The 19,480-nt window shown below is 50.8% G+C and overlaps 1 protein-coding gene across 5 annotated transcripts in view; it reads right to left on the reverse strand.

Moving 5' to 3' along the window:
• Positions 1 to 4,420: 4,420 nt before the first annotated feature.
• The window catches only part of Psd4 (pleckstrin and Sec7 domain containing 4), a 39,793-nt gene continuing 24,733 nt past the window's right edge, over positions 4,421 to 19,480 (reverse strand). For all 5 annotated transcript variants that reach the window (XM_028868680.2, XM_037204726.1, XM_037204725.1 and 2 more), the window contains 15 exons: positions 17,974 to 18,102; positions 17,008 to 17,116; positions 16,222 to 16,582; positions 13,056 to 13,232; positions 12,535 to 12,615; positions 12,297 to 12,409; positions 12,034 to 12,092; positions 11,751 to 11,840; positions 10,589 to 10,632; positions 10,051 to 10,211; positions 8,971 to 9,041; positions 8,527 to 8,690; positions 7,967 to 8,111; positions 7,537 to 7,680; positions 4,421 to 6,712 (listed from right to left, as the gene is read on the reverse strand). In XM_028868680.2, the coding sequence (XP_028724513.1) occupies positions 6,455 to 6,712; positions 7,537 to 7,680; positions 7,967 to 8,111; positions 8,527 to 8,690; positions 8,971 to 9,041; positions 10,051 to 10,211; positions 10,589 to 10,632; positions 11,751 to 11,840; positions 12,034 to 12,092; positions 12,297 to 12,409; positions 12,535 to 12,615; positions 13,056 to 13,232; positions 16,222 to 16,582; positions 17,008 to 17,116; positions 17,974 to 18,102 (2,106 nt within the window). In that variant the 3' untranslated portion in view covers positions 4,421 to 6,454. The remainder of the gene's footprint in view (positions 6,713 to 7,536; positions 7,681 to 7,966; positions 8,112 to 8,526; positions 8,691 to 8,970; positions 9,042 to 10,050; positions 10,212 to 10,588; positions 10,633 to 11,750; positions 11,841 to 12,033; positions 12,093 to 12,296; positions 12,410 to 12,534; positions 12,616 to 13,055; positions 13,233 to 16,221; positions 16,583 to 17,007; positions 17,117 to 17,973; positions 18,103 to 19,480) is intronic.

Consider the following 19,480-nt stretch of genomic DNA (forward strand, 5'->3'; position numbering starts at 1 on the left):
TTAAGCCTTAATTTGACACTGTGCCAGGTGCTATATAAACAGACATGGTCTCTGACTTTAAGGAATTTCCAAACTGAGACACACACCACACACACACACACACACATACACACACACACACACACACACACTGATGCTTTGTTTATTTTGTTTTAAATATTAATGTATTCCCCACCTTGTTTCTGGGAGAATTTGGGGCAGCTCACAGGAAATGCATGTAATACATTAGTTAGATATGTATAAAAAAAAAGCATTGAGACCATAGAAAATAGACCATGGGTAAGGAGGTGAGCTCTGAGCTGTAGCAGAGCCGGTTTAGACTCCAGTTGTGGGGTGAAAAGGTGACTGTTGTCACATCGTTGGCTCTTATTCAGTGTCCTAGTCTCAGGAGAAGCACTATTTCCGATAGCACTTGGGGCTCTAAAGGAAATGATTTACCTTGCCCCCCCCCCCCCCCCGATAAAAGAGAGCTAAGGATGGGTGAGTCCCTCAAAGATACTGCATCTAATTCAGGCCCAATTCCCCACAGGACTGCCTAGGGCAGCATCCACCTGGGAGAGCCAACATGGACGATCCCAGGCTCTGCCCAGTGGGGACACAGAGATTCAGAACATCTTGAGCAAAGGGGGTCTCAGTACCCTCTCTCCTGTCCTTCACCACTGGGACACAGTTCCGGTAGTTTCGGAGTACAGCTGTAGGAGACAGACAACGTCTGGGGGCTCAAGGGAGATCCTAGCAGATGAAATCAGGTTCCGAGCGAGATCCAACCTAAGGTGAGGGTGGAGACCGAACATAGGAAGGAAGAGGGGCTAGGACACGTGGGCAGGACGTCCTGCAGACTTCAAATGAGGGAGGAATCTCTCCTCTGCCCAAGCCCGTGTTAGGAAACACAGAGAGCAGGGAGGCAAAGAGCCACTGGGTAAAACATGTTTGTGTCCCTAGGTATTGTCTTTCAAAGCCGGGGAAGAACTGTCCCTCCCTAGTATGGGGAGTCAGAAGATAAATCTCGGGGAGATGATACCCAGTCAAACTGGTGTAATAAGTGACATCTGTATAGTGCTTGACACTTGCAGAAAGATGTCCTGAGTAGGTGTGTCTTAGAAATTCAGATGAAAAATCTGGACTAAAGGTTCCATTTAGAGGCTCATCCCTGAAGTTCTTCTGAGAGTCTTAAGGCAGCCAGTGCAGGACCTTGTAGAGAGCTGAGTTTAAAGAGAGAAAGAAGGACAGTGGAAGTAAAAAAAAAAAAAAAAAAAAAAAAAAAAAAAAAAAAAAAAAAAAAAAGAAGAAGAACCAAACAAGGAAGATGCCTCAGGGGATGCTGGCTGGCCCAGGGAGGAAACGGTTTTGAGATGTGTTTTCTTTTGACCCTAGATATCAGACTCAGAAGCAAGGCCCTAGTCCTTGCTCTTGAAAGGCCATATTCCTCTTGGAGCAGAGAGATGAGTGCAGGGTAGGGGGACACAGACGAGAGCAAAAGGGAGAAGATAAAGAAAGGGAATAATTTTATTTCAGAGTAACTGTAGGCGACCCAAGGAAAGCTTCCTGGAGGGAGTGTTATGTTGGTTCTAGCTGGCTTTGTCCCATCATGCATTCCTCCTAATCTGTCCTTCCAGAGCTCAGAGATTCTCAGCATCTTGGTATCAGCCCCTGTCCTTCAGATGCTCAGAGATTCTCAGCATCTGATATCAGGCCCTGTCCTTCAGATGACACTGGCCTCACTTACACCACCAAGATGAAATTGGTTTAAATGACTGACTCAGGTGTGGACCCAACACTGCTAGCTCAGACAGACTCATGGGGCTGAGATAGAATCTTCCAGGAAGGAAACAAATCTCATCTGTCAGATTAACACTGACGAAGCTTTGAGGGCTCTCCTGGTACCCCAGGGTTGTTCCCACCTTCTAGGTCAGGATCTGGAGCCCCAGAGGAATAAGAGAGAAACTTCATCTGTGTTCCAAACATGGACACAGATGCTGCTAAAGCCTATTGGAGCCAAAATTTATTACCTGGAACCTCTGGGCAGAGGGAGAGCCAAGTGCAGAGGCCCAGATCCAAACAAGACAGGACTTAAGCGGAAGCCCTGAGAAGGCAGGTAGGGTTCCTAGTGTGATTGCAGGGAGATTTCATTGCTAATAGTTAACCTGGCAGGCTTTCCTTCCAGGCATTGTCTGAAGTGTTTACGTGCATAATTTCACTCCCTCCTCTGTGAGCTGAGTGGTGTTATTAACCCTGTTTTGTGGAGAAGCTAACAGAAATATAAGAGGCAGAGTATCTGGCTGATGGCCATACAGCTAAAAACCAAACCAAACCAAAACCAATTCATGCAGTTGGGATTCAACCTGAGGCAGTCTGACTGTAGGACCTCAGTGCAAGCCACACAGATCATGTGGTCTACAGGGTCAAAGGTTGCTTGGTGTGAGTTTGGATGAAAGCTGAGAAGACAGTGTATTTGATGACTGAAGATTACCAACAGTCTTCATGGGTGTTTCAGAGGGCTGGGGCTAGGGAAGGAAGGAAGGAAAGAAGGAAGGAGAGAAAGAAGGAGGGAAGGAAGGAAGGAGAGAAAGAAGGAAGGACAGAAAGAAGGAGGGAAGGAAGGAGAGAAAGAAGGAAGGAAGAAGGAAGGAAGGAAGGAAGGAAGGAAGGAAGGAAGGAAGGAAGGAAGGAAGGAAGAGAGCCAGGTAGAAATGGGAATCAGGCAGCTGGTGAGGCCCAGCCATCTTGGGAGTTCAGAAGGAAAACCAGTGTCAGCCACTGGAAGCAACACAGTCCAATGAAGGCTTCTGATGGCCTTTTCATCCTGTTGGTGACGCTGGAAGGTGTCTGTCAGGTAAGACAATGGGCTAGGTAGAAAGTGGGCCTCCTGAAGGAGGAGAAAAGTCCATGCTGGCCTTGTAATCCCAGCATCCAAGCACCATCCTTTCTTCGGAGGAGAAAAGGAGAGCAGGTGAATGAGTGAGCCGGTAAGATGGCGAGGCACGCTGGCAGCCCAAACAGCTGGAGGCAGAGGTGTTGTTAGGTAGCAATGTAGACAGGGCATTAGGAAGACTGGCCTAGGGTGGGTTGGGAAGGCCAGGTTGTTCCAAGACTGTAGACCACTGTCTTTATATTTTATCCTTTTCTTTTACATTTTTAAAATTTATATGAAGTAATTTAGATGTACATAAAAGTTGTAAAAATAGGACCATGGTGTGGCTCCCATTGGCCTAACTTATTCACCTAATCTTTGTTTTTGCTTCGTTTGAGACAAATGAAGCTCAGGCTAGCCTGGAACTTATTATGTGGTCCAGAAACTATGTAGCTGGCCTGGAACTCATGGTAATCCTCCTCTATCAGCCTCCCAAGTGCTGGGATTACAGGGATGAGCCACCATGCCTGGCTCATCCCTCTGTAAGCAAGCCACGTGCCTAGCACTCCCCTGCTTAAACAGTGCGCTGCACAAAAGCCACACTCCTGGCCTGTATTCAAGCCCTTCTGATCCAGACTCGGCGCCCTCCGACAGCCCCATTTCCCTTGGCCCTTTTATTCTGACCTTCTACTTTCAACTCCCACACAGCCCCCCCTTGTCTCTAGTTGTACGAGCCATTGAGACCCTAAATGGAGAGGACTCAGGCCTTAGGCCAGTGGTTTTTTTTTTTTTAATTTTTTTTTTTTTTATTTTCCATGCTGCCTGACAACAAATGAATGTCCCTTACGGAAAGCTGTCAGAGCAGAGACCCGAGAACCAGGAAGAGGTTCCACCAGCATCATCCTGGGCCATACAGTAGTTCCAGGCCCCCAGGGACTGAGCTACCTTACATGGAAGAAGGGCTGGAGTTCATCATGACCCCACAGGAGCTGCATTCATCACTAGGAGCTTCTGCCTGTCCCCTTCTTCCTGGAGGAGAAGGCCCACACAGTGCATGGGTGGGAAGCAGGCCCGCACATCCCTGGATTGTGGGCTGGGCTCACTCAGTTCTCACTGTTCTGACAATCAGGCACAGCCTGTGGGGAGTCCTTAGCTACATCCAACAAAGACGCAGAAAGTCTTCCTCTTTGCAGAAAAATACCAGTCCCTCAAGCCTTTGCCTGGGATAGGTTTCCCCAGATAGTGGGAGCCCGGAGCTTGCTTGGGCCACTGTAAGTTTGAACACATGGGAGATTCTGGTTAATGAGATGGCCCAAAGCAGACTTCCTTCTTAAGCAGGGCTCCTTAGCCTAGCACCTGGCTTGCTCAGTGACTGGGTGGTGCGTGCTTGCCCTCCAGTGGCCACATCTTAGAGTTGCAGCCCAACAATCAACAGCTCCAACTCTGCAGACTGTCCAGGTTGACTGCCAGGCATCATTGACCTGGTGGATCCAGGCAGCCAGTCTCCCAGCTCCAAAGGAAATGGATGTTCTACATGAGCAAAGGAGTGTTGAAGCGTCACACATGATGTGAACAAACCTTTACCTTTTATTCTGGTATTAGAAATCAGGCCGAATGTTTAATGAGCTCAAAGAACTCACTTGTACCCACTTAGCTTGTACTAGTCCTGGGCCATGTCATACCTACCCATGCTAAGTGTTCTCCTCAATACAATGAGATAGTTGCACCCTTGTGTGGCTGTTAACATCTGCTAGATCTCAGAGCTGCTTTAGATGTTTCAAACATGTATGCACATCCACTTGACTGGTCTACTGAGTCAAAGATCTCTGGTCATGAGGCAGGAAGAGGAATAGATGCTTCTCCAGAAAAATAACATTTATCTTAATACTGACAGCTGGGAAGCAGTGGTCAAGACTGCTAACTCACGGGGTCAGGGACATTTCGTTTATTTCAAATCCCTTAGTACTGGCCATACAGCATCTGTAAAGTGAAAAAAACTGAGTGGGTGGAAAATGTTTCTCAGCTTCATCAGGTTTTAACCATGTGACTGGGGTACACACACACACACACACACACACACACACACACACACACACACGAACACATGGAGCAATCTATACACATACACAAACACACTATCACATGGGGGCAAAGGAAGATGCAGCCGCCACACTGTAGTTAGCCCTGGCTACCTGACTCCCCCCTTTCTTACACACTTACACACACACTTCTTTGATAGGCTCTATTTATTGCACACCCATTGGGTGCATGGGCCAGCCCCAGGCCCTGGCCAGAGACTCCCTGCCATGACCGCTAAGGACCAGCCCCACGTTGTGGAGCTCCAAGCCCTCAGAGTTGTTACAAGCATTATTGGAAGGGAGGACACACGGCCCAGCAGGAAGGCAGGAGAGGCAACGTGTCAGTCAGAGGGTGGGCAGCAGAGGCCCGGTTGGCCAGAAACTTCTTTGCACACATGGCTGAACAGAGACAATGGTGGCTGCTCCCGGAGCCCGGTCTCCTCCCTACAGGCACAGCCCTAAGTCCCTGAGTCTCCAGAACCTCCCCTGGAGAACAGGCATACCTGGGAAGAAGCCAAAAAGAAGTACAAGGGGGTTTCCCAAGGCAAGGCAGCAAATCCCTGGGAGCTGCCCTGGGAATGAGAAAGAGGTCCTGACACCAGGAATGCAGCTTTGCGGGGCATCGAGGGTGGGGGCCGGAGCCGCAGAAAGCAGTGCCCCAAGTCTGGTTGAGAACCCAGGTCTCCGGTCTCCACCAGGCAGACTCCCAGGGAGAACTGTCACCACCCTTTCACCCCCTCGCCCTCCACAGTGGTCCACCCTTGAAGAGCCACCCTCAATGCTCTCAGAAAACAAAGGCTCCTTGTTCCAAGAGTTCTCCACAGAGCTCGAGAGGCCCCCATTCCTACTGAGTGGCCTGGCGCGGCCACAAGCTCTGCTCTGTTGATTAACAATTGGGCATGCAGCCCTCCCATCTGCCCCGGAGGCATCATCGGCTGATTGGAGGACAAAGCAGCCTGAAGATCAGAAGCCTGGAGCCCCACAGCCTCCCTGGGCCTTTAACCTGCCCAGGCTCCTGTTAGAAGGCTGCCCTCTAGTGGGCAGTGCTGGAGTCACCCTGCTCGGGGTCACAGAACGCTGGTTAGGAATTCCCAAGATGTCCTGCCCTATCCTGCTGGCACTCTCCCCGACTAGGTCACCTGATTCAAAACAAGACCATTTCCAGTGATGTGACCATCCTGGCTAGACTGCCTCAGGCTACCTCCCAGAAACCCAGGCCCACACGTGCCCAGGGAACGAAATGGCTCTGTGTTTTAGGGGATGGAGCACATGGGACAAACTCTGCAAGTGGAACCAAGTCCTCACTCAGCCTTCCTCTTCAATGGTCAGTGATGGAGGGAGCTGCCATGGGGGACAGTGAGCAAGTATGGCAGGCTTAAGAAAGTTCTAGAGAGCCAGAGAATGGAGTTCACAGGGAAATGAGCCCCATCCTTCATCACAGAAAGGACGGTGCCTCACCCTTCACCAGGTTTCATTTCAAGTCTACCCCAGGGCTGGAGTCAGTGTCCATGAGAGGACGATGGCTTCACAACGGATTGCGGTTTCTCTTGGGAATGATCTTGCGGTATGTTCTGCGCTCTGAGATGTTGCGTTTCACCTTGGCCGTGGTGGGGGCCTCATCCTGGTGCAGCGATGGGCTGGAGTGGGACTTCTTCAGGCTGGGCTTCAGCTCCCGAGGGCCTTCAGTTTCCTTCCCAACTTGATCTTCCCACAGAGCCAGGTCCGCCAGAGGAAAGTGTAGGCGGGACACCAGAAGCTGCACGTATGTCTCGTACCGAGTTTTCTGGAACACATAACCAGACACTTTAGCACAATCCCAACTCCTAAGGGCAGCTCCCGGGTGTTTGAAGCTATGGTGGTAGAGGGATGCCCTAAGAGTTCTGCACAGCTCTTAAGCATCTACATGGAATGAACCCACTGGGGTCTAACCATGCTTCTGAACAACTGCCACCTGGGGAACATGATGCTGATGGCCCTCAACTGCTAATACTCTTAAGGCCCTGAATCTAGAATATCATTCCCAGTTCACAACCCCACTGGACCCTGCCCTGGGGGGGGGTTTAGCTGGGTATGAATTATTTTTATGTGCTTTATAAAGGCTGAGTTGGTCAGCAGATAAAGGGTCCAGATGGGTTGTGATGGGGACAAGCCGGGTCCTTACCTTACCCAAAGACCTCTGGGAAGTGGGGCAGTCATCACCATGAAAACAATCAATATTACAAAGGGCTGGGCAGAGAGTGGACTACGTAAGGGGCCAGGTAGGCATGAGCAGGAAACTTACTGTTAATTGAGATAATCCATGCAGGCAATCAAAGCATTAGGTAGGTAATAGAAGGGATAATTCAGTAATACAGTTTTTCCTTCATCATAGGAAAAGCTATATATACTCCTTAGAGGATAAAGTATCCTGTAAGTGTTCTTGGGATGAAAGGCAAAAGGTCTTTAGTGCTCACAGACCCCAGTCACTTTATGTCTACCCCTGCATGCTGATGTGCCCCTAAACCAGTCTTCCTGGTTTCTGGGACAGCGGCAGCCAGGAGAGGGCGGCAGAGGGTCCAGCCAACAGGCGGGCTGGCCAGGGCAGCCAGAAGACACAAAGCTGCTCACCTCATGCTCCAGATACTCCTTCCGCAAGCGGTACTCCTCCAGCTCGCGGCTGCGGCCGCGTCGATCGGGCAGGTTCCTCTGCAAATCCAACAGGTCATCGGAGGCAGCATCCAGGCAGTTCTCGTGGGATCGATGCTGCTCCTCCTGGGAGAGGAAGGTGAAGGAGAAGCTGACCCATCTACTGCTCGCTCCCTGCTCCCTGCCTCTCTCGAACTTCCGATCCAGTTTGAGCAGTCTGGCAAGCCTAGCGCTCCACTAGGACCACCGCCTGCCTCCTCCTGATGGGTCCTCCTCCTGATGGGCGACTGTTCAGGCCCTCCCACTCCCATTCCCACCTCCACCTCTGCACTTACCCCCTGTCATCCCCACACCCACTTCTGCCCTCCCTGTGCCCCCCCCCCCGCCCCAGGTTGGCAAGGCGAGGCAGTACCAGGGAGCTCTGGGCCGGGTTCATGGGCAGGATGGGCCTCACGAATCTACGCTGGGAGCCCACTGCGGCTGGAAAGGGGGGTGCGGAGTGTGTGGCGGCTGCCAGGTTGATGCGTGCAATCCAGGAGGCCATTTCCTTGGCAGTACTGCAGGCGAAAGAAGTCACGTGTCCCCAGGGGTTCGCCAGTCCTACATCTGCCCTCCCCTCCCCCCCCACCTCTCTTGCCTCCCCAAACCAGAAGCCCAGCTTTAGTGGGGGTGAGGTGTAGGGGGGGTGACTGAATTTTGTCGGCCAGAGGAAAAACCAGGATGGCAACAGAGTTTATATATATATCAAATGTCCAAAACAGTCGCTGGTGACATTCTAGAATCTTCTGTTAACATACAAGGAAGAGGGTGAGTCAGGTTGCTCACACATTCTGTCTGCATTCCCAGGACCTGTCCCCGCACAGAACTTTAAGGTTTCCTGGTGGAGGTCGCAGCTCTCATCAGGGTTGGGACCAATAAACACTGTCAGGGGCACCGAGACCTTGCCGCCCGTCTCCCACTGTAGGGACTCACGGTGCCTGGAAGAGGTAGAGACGCCAGTCTGCAGTCCGAAGCTGGAAGACATGGGGCTTCTTGGTATAGTGGGTGGCTGGGCTTGCTAGCGAGTGGTGCACCCCCACGGGCTCATCCACGAGATGTCCCACCAAACTCTGGCCATCCTGCCAGTGGCCCTCTCCCTGCCGCCAGACACAGGGGCTCAGTGAGGTTATCAGCTGCCCAGCCACCCCACAGCCCTGGACCTCTCCTTGGCCCCATTAGCTGGGTTCTAAACAGCACCGTAACAATTGGCATGCATCCAGAATGATGCTGCCCTCGGCTTTACACTTCTAAAGCCTCTGTAACTAGTGTCCTAAGATCCCATTCCCAGGCTACAAAGTACTTTTCTATCCCTCGTCCCTGCCTTCCTCACCCCAGCCCTGGGAAGTCAATAATTTGTGCTGTTGACTCCCTTCCTACCTTCAGGAAGTAGAGAACCATCCCTTTCAGTAAGGTGTGGAACATCTTCCAGCCTCGCTTGCCCCATGGCGCTGTCCCAAGGGAAGACACAAAGGTGGGTGGTGGCACTGCATCCAGATAGACTCAACCCAAGTATGCGCAGAGTCCTGGCGCACACCCCTTACACCCTCACAAGGAGGCACGTGACCACAGAGAGCACACCAACACAGGAAAACACGTACGATCAAAACAGACATCTAAAGGCTCCACACACACAAACAAAACCAGAGAACGGCTGGCAGACAAGTGGATGTTCATGAAGACCAGCTCGCCCCAGACCCCAGGTGCACAAACTTAGGAATAAGCAATTCTACTCAGCCCTTCCGACAAAGTGTAATGGTTTACCCACTCAGGGAGCACGGGGGAGCCCTTGGAGCACCAATCCCCCTTTCTCTCTTGGCCTAATTTCCTCATTCTGGCCTTGTAGCTGCTTGGCCAGAGGGAGGCCTGATTTCCTGTGGTTATCCTCGGGAGTCCCATTAAGTGTTAGCCACTACATAGCGTTTAATCTGTGGTTCTACTATAGTGATCTCTGCTCTAGTCAAGAGCTTTCAACTGCCCCAGGAATGAGCCCCAGATGTCGATTATGGCCGATTTTGTAACCCACCTTTCCCTTTCTGAGTGGATTCTGCAGTGCTCTTTGCTCTGTAAAGGATGTGCTCAGACAATGCAAACATTCACACCCTCTTATTTTTACAAGGTTCCTTTCAAATGCCATCATTTGCCAGCACCCCCCCCCCCTTAGGCTTGTCTCCGTAGCTAGTTCTCAGAAGCAAACCTCAAACACCTCTCCCTCCCCTGCCCCATACTCAGCATGCTCCTCCCCCCACCTCCACTGGAGGCACTAATGTGCTGCTTGTCTAGTCTTTGCCTTACCACAGGGGGGCCTAGGAACAGCCAGACCTATTTTATCTCGGCATTCAGTTACCATTCAGGAAAGGAACACAGGTCCCTCGTTCTTCTCTGCCCACAACACAGGGCACGGTCCCCAAGCCGAGCTCTCCCTACGTACACCACCGCTCCCAGGCAGCGGACACTCACTCTTCTTGCCATCAGCATCGTGGTGCATCTTCCGAGCCAGGATGCCCTGCTTATAGGTGGGCACTGTGGGGTCCTGAGCCATCTGGAGGAAGGGACTGCTTATCTTGCCAGCTGAGGGAGAGGGCTGGTCCTTCTCAGGTCTGGCTGCATCCTCTTCATCTCTGGATGGCAGAGAATCAGGGTGGGAAGGTTGGTGGGACAAGTACCTCTGCCTCTTGGGGACTCAGCACCATCTCTTACTGGGGAGGAATCTATGAGGAACCTCCTGGAGGAAAATCTCATCAAAAGCCAACTTATCAACCCCTGGGTAGCACTGCAGCACCCACCCCTCACCAGCTCTGGCTTCTCCAGGCGTGCCCAGGTTCCTCTGCCCTCCCCCGAACTGGCCCAGCCTCCTGCCTCTGGCAGCACCCACTCAGAAGGAGGACTGGGTAGGCCCCTGAACTTGTCCAGTTGTCAGGTGGACAACAGTGAGTACATGGGTTCAGAGGCAGGAACGAAGGGCAGGAAGCAGAGGGGAAGAGGAGCTCTCACTTACACAGCCCACTCGAGCTTCTCACTCCGGATCGACCAGTAGAGGGCCTGGAACAGAGGCACAGAGGTGAGTGGAGGGCCTATGGTACCTGTATTCATTTTGTTGGCAGACATCTATGGGCACCCGTACTACCTCTTCCCTCTACCCCATCATAGTTGTCTTTCTCCCGAACAGGCAAGCATTCACGATCCATTTATCCATCCATCCACCCATCCATCCCTGTGCTGGGTACTGGAGACATAAAGATATTAAAGCAGCCAAGGCTCTTCCCTGCACACGCTTAGTACATTCTAAACTAGTCCTTTGAGAGAGAACATGACTCACTCACATACTGTTCCGACAGAGAAGGAACTTGGCTGAACAACACTCACACAATGCATAATTGGTAAATGAATGAATGAATGAATGAATGAATGAATGAATGCTGAGTTAGAACTTTGGAGTGATGCATCTTGCTTGCTTTTATAGCCCTTGATGTTCCTGGCCAGGTAACTTGGAACACAGGAAATGTCCGAGAAATGATCACTAAGCAGATGAAAGAGCCAGTGGTACAGCTGCTTGTGAAACACGTGTGAGCCAGGCAGAGTGCATGCATGGCTCCTGACAGCTTTCATTATCTTGATGATGACACTGTGAGACACCATGTGGTTGCTGGGAATTGAACTCAGGACCTCTGGAAGAGCAGCCAGATGCTCTTAACCGCTGAGCCATCTTTCTAGCCCCGATAATGTAAGATGGTCACTTCTCTCCGAAGCAACTTGAGTTGACCCAGGGGCATTCTGCTCAAGACTAGGACTCAAACTAGGAACACCCAGTTCCCAAACCTGAGAGCAGGATTTTCCTTACATGGACCTTTGTGTCTCATACATTCATTCAATCCGTCAGCACTTGTCAGACTTCAAAGGGATAACAATCCTCTGAGAATGTAACAGGACAATTTCAGATGCATAGAGTGTGGTTCTGTAGGTCCAGGGATGTCCACTTGCAGAGCCAACAAATCCCAGGATCCCCCTGATACTACCAGACAGGGACACACAGGCAAACCTTGTCCTCATAAGGACCTTTCACCCAAGCCATGTCTGAGCTCTCATTTCCCCTTGGAGCTAGAGTTTCAGGCTGCAGACAGAGAAGACAGAGAGGGTCCCGGCCTTGTAAGGAGCCCTACCTTTAGCAGCTCCTTGGGGAAGTTCTTGCCATCCTGTAGTCCATTCAGGTTGGTTATGAATTCCTGGCAGCTCATGCTCTTTCCAATATTCTGTGGCCATGGAGAAGTAAGACAGTTTGAACACCCCACCCTGAGAGAACATATCCCTAGGTGGTCACTGGGGAACTCCAGGGCCCTGCCCTGACATATTCCCAGCCTCTGGTCCATTCTTCCCCTCATCACCATGCCATAGTCCTCCACCCAGACCCCCACATCAGTTCTCTATGTGTTTCCCACTCCTTACCTGGCCATGCAGGTCTGTGTTAAGGAGCATAATCGCGCAGGTCAAGGTGTGTATAGAATCTGTCCCCAAGAGAGGCAAGTACAAAGCTCATTGGAATCTAGACTTCTGTGGCTTCTGCCCACACTAAGGGTGACTCCCCCCATTTCTCTAGAGCCCCAACACACTCCCAGCAGCTGCTGCCCAATGAACCCCGAGTAAACACGGGCTATTTCTATGCCACCCCCAAAATCCTTCTGCCCCCCCCCTCGCCCCACCCTCCATACCTACTGAGGGGAAGGCCCCAGGATTGCAGTAATGGAAGCGTTTGGAAAACTGGTAGAGAATTCGTTCCCGCTCCTGAGTCTCTCCACTGAGCACCAGGGCCTGGAGGAACCCCCTGCCCAAGAAAGCCAGGATTAAACAGAGCCACACACCCCGGGAGCTTGGAACTACTGCCCTGCAGCTGTCCCTAACCACCCCCACACCCAACTCCTGCCCCCTCAGAGGGCCAGAAGGCCTTACCGGAGGGCTCGGTCCAGGCTCTGGCCTTCGAACTGGAAGAAGGACAAGTACGCCTCAGCCACAGCCCTGCTGAAGTCATTGCTGCAGAGGGCAATGGAGATAAAAAATGTGCTGGGGATCGGGCTGAGCTGCAGAGGGGACCCAGGGTGGCCAGAGTCGAATAAGAGAAAAGTACAACCAGGCTAGGTGCCAAGTCCCAAGAATGGCTAGCCTCCTCCTGATACTTGGGTCAACATTACCTGTGATAGGCCACATGGAGTCTGAGGTGGGCAAGGGGGAGGAGTCAGGAGTTTTAGGTGAGACTGAGAAGAAGCAGAGCTGGCCAAGAACGGGGGTGGGGAGATGAGATGGGATGGGGAGGAGCCAGGATGGAGCTAAAGGGATGAGAGGTAATGATAAGGCTGGAGGGAAACAAAGCGGATATTGGTCAGGGAAAGGCCAGAGGGAGGTGGCCAGTGGAGGAAGCCTATGGCTAGCTCCCTCCTGTCCTGCCTTACCCTTGTGTCTCAAAAGCTCCTTACTTCTTGCGTAGGTGGGCAGCCACTTCAGACTTCCGGAAACCATTCAGGTGATAGAGGCGCAAGGCTAGGTCCCAGGCCCCCTTGTCATTTCCGATGTTATTAGCCATCTTGTCTCTAGATGATGGCCTCCAGCCTTCCTCTGGAGATTGAGCTTGGGGTGTGGGGCTCTCTGGAAGCCTAGAAAAATCCAGTGGTGTCCTCAGAAAAATCCATTGTGTGGACATGCACATCAAGTGTCCTCCAAGGCCATAGGAAGAAGTGGCCAGAGTTCAGAGTTAGAACTACGACTCTTGGGCCTTGGAATGGTGGGGTCTGAAGAAGCTGAACCCAGGTCCTCCGCATGGAGAGATAGGGTCATAGTTGTGTCGGGTTGGGCTGGGACCAGGAGATCTCAGAGAAGAGGTACTGAAACAAGACCCACGGGATTGGAGCCAAGCTGGTGGGCCATTTCCCCAGGTAAGCCACAAAGATGTCTCAAGCTTATCTCATCTTGAGTGGCAGGTGGAGCCTTGTGAGGACCTCAGTGGTGTGTTGTCCACCCTAGATGAGGTGCTGTCCTGGCTAGTTTTATGTCAACTTGACACAAGCTATTGTCATTTGAAAGGAGGGAACCTCAATTGAGAAAATTCCTCCGTAAGATCCAGCTATAAAAGATTGTAAAACATCGGTAGTGAACTTCTGCCCTCTGGGGTTCTCCCATTGTGCTGTAAGCCTGTATTTAAGACCTCCTCCCTCCTTCAATAAACGGCATTCGGCATTAAAAAAAAAAAATCCAGCTATAAGACATTTTCTTAATTAGTGATTGGTGGGGAAGGGCCCAGACCATGATGGGTGGTGCCATCCCTGGACTGGTGGTCTTGGGTTCTATAAGAAAGCAGGCTGAGCAGAACCATGGAAACAGGGCAGTAAACAGTACCCCTTCATGGCTTCTGCATCAGCTCCTGCCTCCAGGACCCTGCCCTGTTTGAGTTCCTGTCCTGACTTCCTTCAGTGATGAACAGCAATGCTGAAGTGTTAGCCGATTAAACCCTTTCCTCCCCAAGTTTCTTTGGTCATGGTGTTTTGTCGCAGCACTAGAAACCCCAACTTAAGACAGGTAGGATTATTTATTTATCTGCAGCCATCCTCATGCCTCTATGCCCCAGCCTCAGCCCCATACCCAACTCTTAGTTCTAGAGCCACAGAGGATGTAGGGTGTGAGGGTCAGGTTGAGAACAAGGAGTCAGTCTGGCTTTAGGAATGTCAAAAACTGGAGGAGGTCAGAGGAGGTTTCTGATGTGCCCTTTCCCTGCCTCACAGCTCTTTCTATAAGACTGGCTGGTGACCTATTTGATAGGCACACACAGACAGACCCAGGCAAACCACACCATGGAGAACACCTAAACTAAGATTCCCAATCCCAACTCCTGTTCCCCTGAAAGCTTACAACCAGATGTCAGGTATTGCAGCTACTCACATATTCATTATCTAAGTTTCCACCTAGGGAGCTGAACAGGTAGGCTCACTTGAAGACAATCACTGAGAAATGGCTGATCGTTGGAATTCACCCAACAGCCTCCTTCACACCAACAAGTGGGTCAGCGGGTCGGAGCTTCGCTGGTAACTCCCTGCTTCCCAAGCCTCCTAAACATCCCAGACCTCAGTAATAAATACAACATCAGCACAAACAGAACATAAATACAGCAGAGAGTCACTGGAAACTGAACTTCCAAACACCAGGATCTCATGAGGTCCACAACAGCAGCCCTAGAAGTCAGTAGGAACCACAAGAGAACCACTGACTAGGGGAAGGGCAAGGCCGCTGAGCGCTGAAGATGAGGCAATAAAAACAGCTCGTCACTCGTCACGTCTAAAGAGGATCATCTGGATAAACCCGTCAAGAAAGCCCTAAAATACGATACAACAAATGACCTCGCCAATAGTATTGTTGTTAAAACTATGTCTAGATGGGAAGGCATGTTGGGAGGAAAACACTATATAATGTAGAATTGCATACTTTAAATCAGTGAATCATATGCTATATGAGTTATGGCTCCATAAAGCTATAGTTTAAAAATGTCGTCATGCTCTCACCATGAAAAGTCAAGTACAAATGAGTGAGGACCAGGGAAATCAAAATTCCTACATGCTGTTAAATACAATATTAATTTTATTTATACCATATCTGGTAGGCAGCATTTACCCAGGTAAAGTCCCAGTTATACCTGCTTTTGCCTTCATTTCCTCTGAAAGGTTGCCATTTCAGGTGAACTGACTAGCTTTGGCCTGGGGCTGGATTTGCTTTCATCTTTGGTACAATGAGCCTCCCTTTCCAGATTCCAAGTCTTCCGTGGTTACCCAGCCTCCGAGAGGCTCCGGGGCAACAAGGCTTTCAGATTTATGAAAAGGATGGTTTTTCTGATTGTGACACCAACTGACATTCTAGTGCCACCACAGGTCCTGAAATGGGAGCAGGGTTCACCCTGAGGTTGCCACACCATTAGGCTCATGGTCTGAACCCCGACTGGCTTCTCTTAGTATGACCCCTATTTAGCCATCCAGAAGAAAAACCCTGTCCCCATGTAGACTCAGAAGGGCTGAAAGCCTTGAAGTAGTACGCTGGGGCAGGCAGTCACCTCAGCAGCCTTCCTTGTGGACCTGTTCCTACCTACGGCTACAGTTCTGAGGTTACACAAGTCCTGTCATGGGCTCCAGGACATAGTATCCCTGTCCCAGTCACGTCTCCCCTTGCTGAGATCTCATTTAGCGTCTGGGCCCAGACGCGTTAGCGAACGTTTTCCATTAATGTTAAGTTCAGAAACCATCTGTAATCCCTACCCACTAGCTCGTACCCTACAATCCTCCAAGCCTTCACAGGGCTCTAGTCAGGTCCCCCAGACTTCTTCCCTTCTTCCTCTCCTGGTGCCTGGCTGGGGACACTAATGATTCTGCTTTTGCATGTTTGAGCCTTGACTCTCTGTAACTCTCTGCTCTGTGTGCTTTTAAGCATTCCAGTCTTCTGAAAGTGAACTTGTGTAATCCTATATAATCCATGTAACGTGGTCATGGAGACTGAAGTAAGCATTACCACCTTCAATTCAACGTGCTTCTCTCAGGCTCCACCAAACCAGGATATTCTTATCACAAGACAATTAAGAGCCCAGGAGCCAGCTGGCCTGAGACTCACCCTTCTGCAGAAGTCAAGCGAACACGGTGCCAGGTAGCTGAAGCTTCCTCAGTCCTGGCTGGATCTGCACACTCTGCCTCCTGTCTTAGGTTTGGGGCTTCCTCTGTCTCTTCTTTCTTCAGAGAACTTAACTCTGATTCATCCTTCTCCAGGAGCAAAGGGTGTGAGGCATCTTGTGGCCACTTGGGGCTGTGGAGCTCGACTTGTGGACTGCCCTCTTGGGAAGACACCTGGCTGGACCTGGGGCCAGAGCCTCTGTCCTGGGATTCTGGGCAGCTGGGCTCCAGCGAAGAGGCTTGGCTCCCCCAGGGGGCCGAGGTGCAGGGCATGGGCTCCTGGAAACAGCCAGCATCCCTCTCACCTGAGGAATGGCAGGAATGAGCACACTTGGGTCTGGAGACAGGTAAACAGCTGGCTGCTGTCCCCAGACCTCCTTCCCTTGGGAACCTCCCTGGAACTGGGCGGGATGTCCCATTCTGCTGCAGACAGTGATCTCTCCTAGTCTGTCTGGTGGCAGCTCCCAGGATCCAGTCCCCAGACAGCTCAGGGTTCAGGACTTTTGCTGAGCCAGTAAGACCCAGACATGAGAAATGCTGTGCCCTGTATATAGCCCTTCATTCTATAAGTATTGGAAAGCTCATTTTACCTATGAAGGCACAGAAGAATTAATCCTAAGCATGTCTGTCTCCAACACAGTATAATGAATCCAACAAGGACTTTTGTCTCCGCTCTGAATCCCAAAGCCTCCCACCACTCTGTTTCCCAGATCCCCACATTGGATCTCACCTCCATTCTGGGAGATAAGAGGCTCCTGGGGCCAGGAAGGATCTTCTGTCTGCAGGACCTCATGTGTGGGTGGAGTCAGGTCAGAGAGGCTCTGGGGGGTCTGGGAGAGCTGAAGGCAGGAGGAATGAAGAGAAAAGGATGGAAAGAGCTAAAATGAATGATGTCAAGACTACACGGAAGACTCCCCACCTCCTAGAAGCCCTTCCTCCCAGAACCCAGGGACAATAGTCTCAGTACTGCTGTACTGTGGTGGTAATCTAATTATACTGAAATGTGATTTTGATTGTATGTTAATAAATAAAGTTGCCCGGGGGTCAGAGCTATTAGAGCCATAGCAAGAGTGTGGCGGTGGTGGCACACGCCTTTAGTCCTAGCATTCCAGAGATAGAAATCCCTCTGGATCTCTGTGAGTTCAAGGCCACATTGGAAATAGCCAAGCATGGTGGTGACACACTCCTTTAATCCCAGAAAACCAGCCTTTAATCCCAGGGAGTGGTGATAGAAAGCAAAAAGATATATAAGGCGTGAGGACCAGAAACTAGAAGCATTTGGCTGGTTAAGCTTTCAGGCTTTGGAGCAACACAGTTCAGCTGAGAGCTATTGGGATGAGGACACAGAAGCTTCCAGTCTGAGGAAACAGGACCAGCTGAGGAACTGGTGAGGTGAGATAGCTGTGGCTTGTTCTGTCTCTTTAAATAGATGAACAGACAGGAAATAGGGCTCTGATTCGGGAGGCTGGGACACCGCAGGCGGAAGGGTGAGATTTTGGCTCTGAGCTCTGACCTCTCGGCTTTCTCTTTTGCATTGTTTCTGTGTTTCTTATTTAATAAGAGTTGGATACATCAATACTGTACAGATGAGGAGCTGTGGATGGGAGAGGCACCACACCATAGGAGCCCTGTAAACCAGTGGGGTCAGAGTGCTTCACAGATGGAGAAGGGAAGGCACAGAGTGGAAGACACTTGCCCAAGGCTGCACAGGATGTGTGGTGGCAGAACTCAGGTCAAATCCGAAGTTATCTGATTCCTGGATCAACTCATGGTCCACAGAGGGTGCCTTAGGTGAGCCAGGGCTAAGAGCATCTTCCAGGAAAGTCTGAAAGAAAGGGACCCTTGGTTTGCCCACAAAATTGTTCCAGGCCCTTCCCCACTCCCTGGAAGACCTTTCCTCCTCACAGGTTGCTCAGATGGCCCCACCCCCAGATGTGTGGCTGCCCCCACCCCCAGATGGGGTGTTATAGGAAGGATGATGCCCACCCACTCCTGGGCGGAGTTCCCAGGCTTCTCTCTAAGGACTGAGAGCCTTGGAGGGAGGTCCTGAGACAAGGCATCTCCCAAGGACGGCCGTCCTCTGATGGTCATTGTTCTTTTGAGAGTGGGGAGATTAGAAGGTTCTAGCCTTCTCTGCCATCTTGAGTTCCCCTTATCTCTAAAGCAGAGAATTTCTAGGAAATCCCCTGACAGCCTTGAATAACTTATGACAAACCCTGCTTATACCAAGGCTCCTATGCCATTGCCATAGGGTCTGATCTACTGACCCTGCACAACAGGCAAACGAAGGATCCCGAGCTAAAAGTAACAAGATGTTGAAACCTCTCCAAAGAGAGGAAAAGTCTCCTAAAATACACAGCTCTCTGTTAGGGACAAAGGTCATCTTAGGCTGCTCAGTGACAGCTGGCGATGCCTGGGAGCTAGGAGGGAGGACCTCAGGATGGCTTGGAATGCCGTGAAGGGAGGGGCTACCTGTTCCCTAAGCCAGTCACCCAGACTTAGCTCCTTGAAGCTGGTGACATGGAGACACCTGGACTTAATTGCATCTGTGTTCCAAATGACATTATTGTACTGATAACATTTCTCATTATTCAAAGTCTATCTTTGTGTGTATGAGTCGATCTTTGTGTGTATGTGTGAGTGTGTGTGTGTGTGTGTGTGTGTGTGTGTGTGAGAGAGAGAGAGAGAGAGAGAGAGAGAGAATGTGTCTATGTATCTATATGTGTGTCTGTGTGTCTATGTGTGTCCAGAGGCATTTATTTCTATGTGCCTCTGTGTGTGTCTGCTTATGTCCATGTCCCCCGCCCCTCTGTGTGTGTGTGTGTGTGTGTGAGAGAGAGAGAGAGAGAGAGCGAGAGAGAGTGTGTGTGTGTGTCTATGTGTGTCCAGAGGCATTTATTTCTATGTGCCTCTATGTGTGTCTGTTTATGTCCATATCCCTCTGTGTGTGTGTGTGTGTGAAAGAGAGAGAGCAAGTGTGTGTGTGTGTGTGTGTGTGTGTGTGTGTGTGTGTGTGTGTGTCTATGTATCTATCTATGTGTGTGTGTGTCCAGAGGCATTTATTTCTATGTGCCTCTGTGTGTGTCTGTCTATGTCCATGTCTCCTGTCTCTCTCTGTGGTGCTTTCAAGTGAGCATGTCCGCCATGTAGAAGACAGAGGTTGATGTTAGTGTCCTCCTCTGTTGCTCTTTGCCTTATTTTTT

The sequence above is a fragment of the Peromyscus leucopus genome, chromosome 4, assembly GCF_004664715.2.
Source record: "Peromyscus leucopus breed LL Stock chromosome 4, UCI_PerLeu_2.1, whole genome shotgun sequence".
Lineage (NCBI taxonomy): Eukaryota > Metazoa > Chordata > Mammalia > Rodentia > Cricetidae > Peromyscus > Peromyscus leucopus.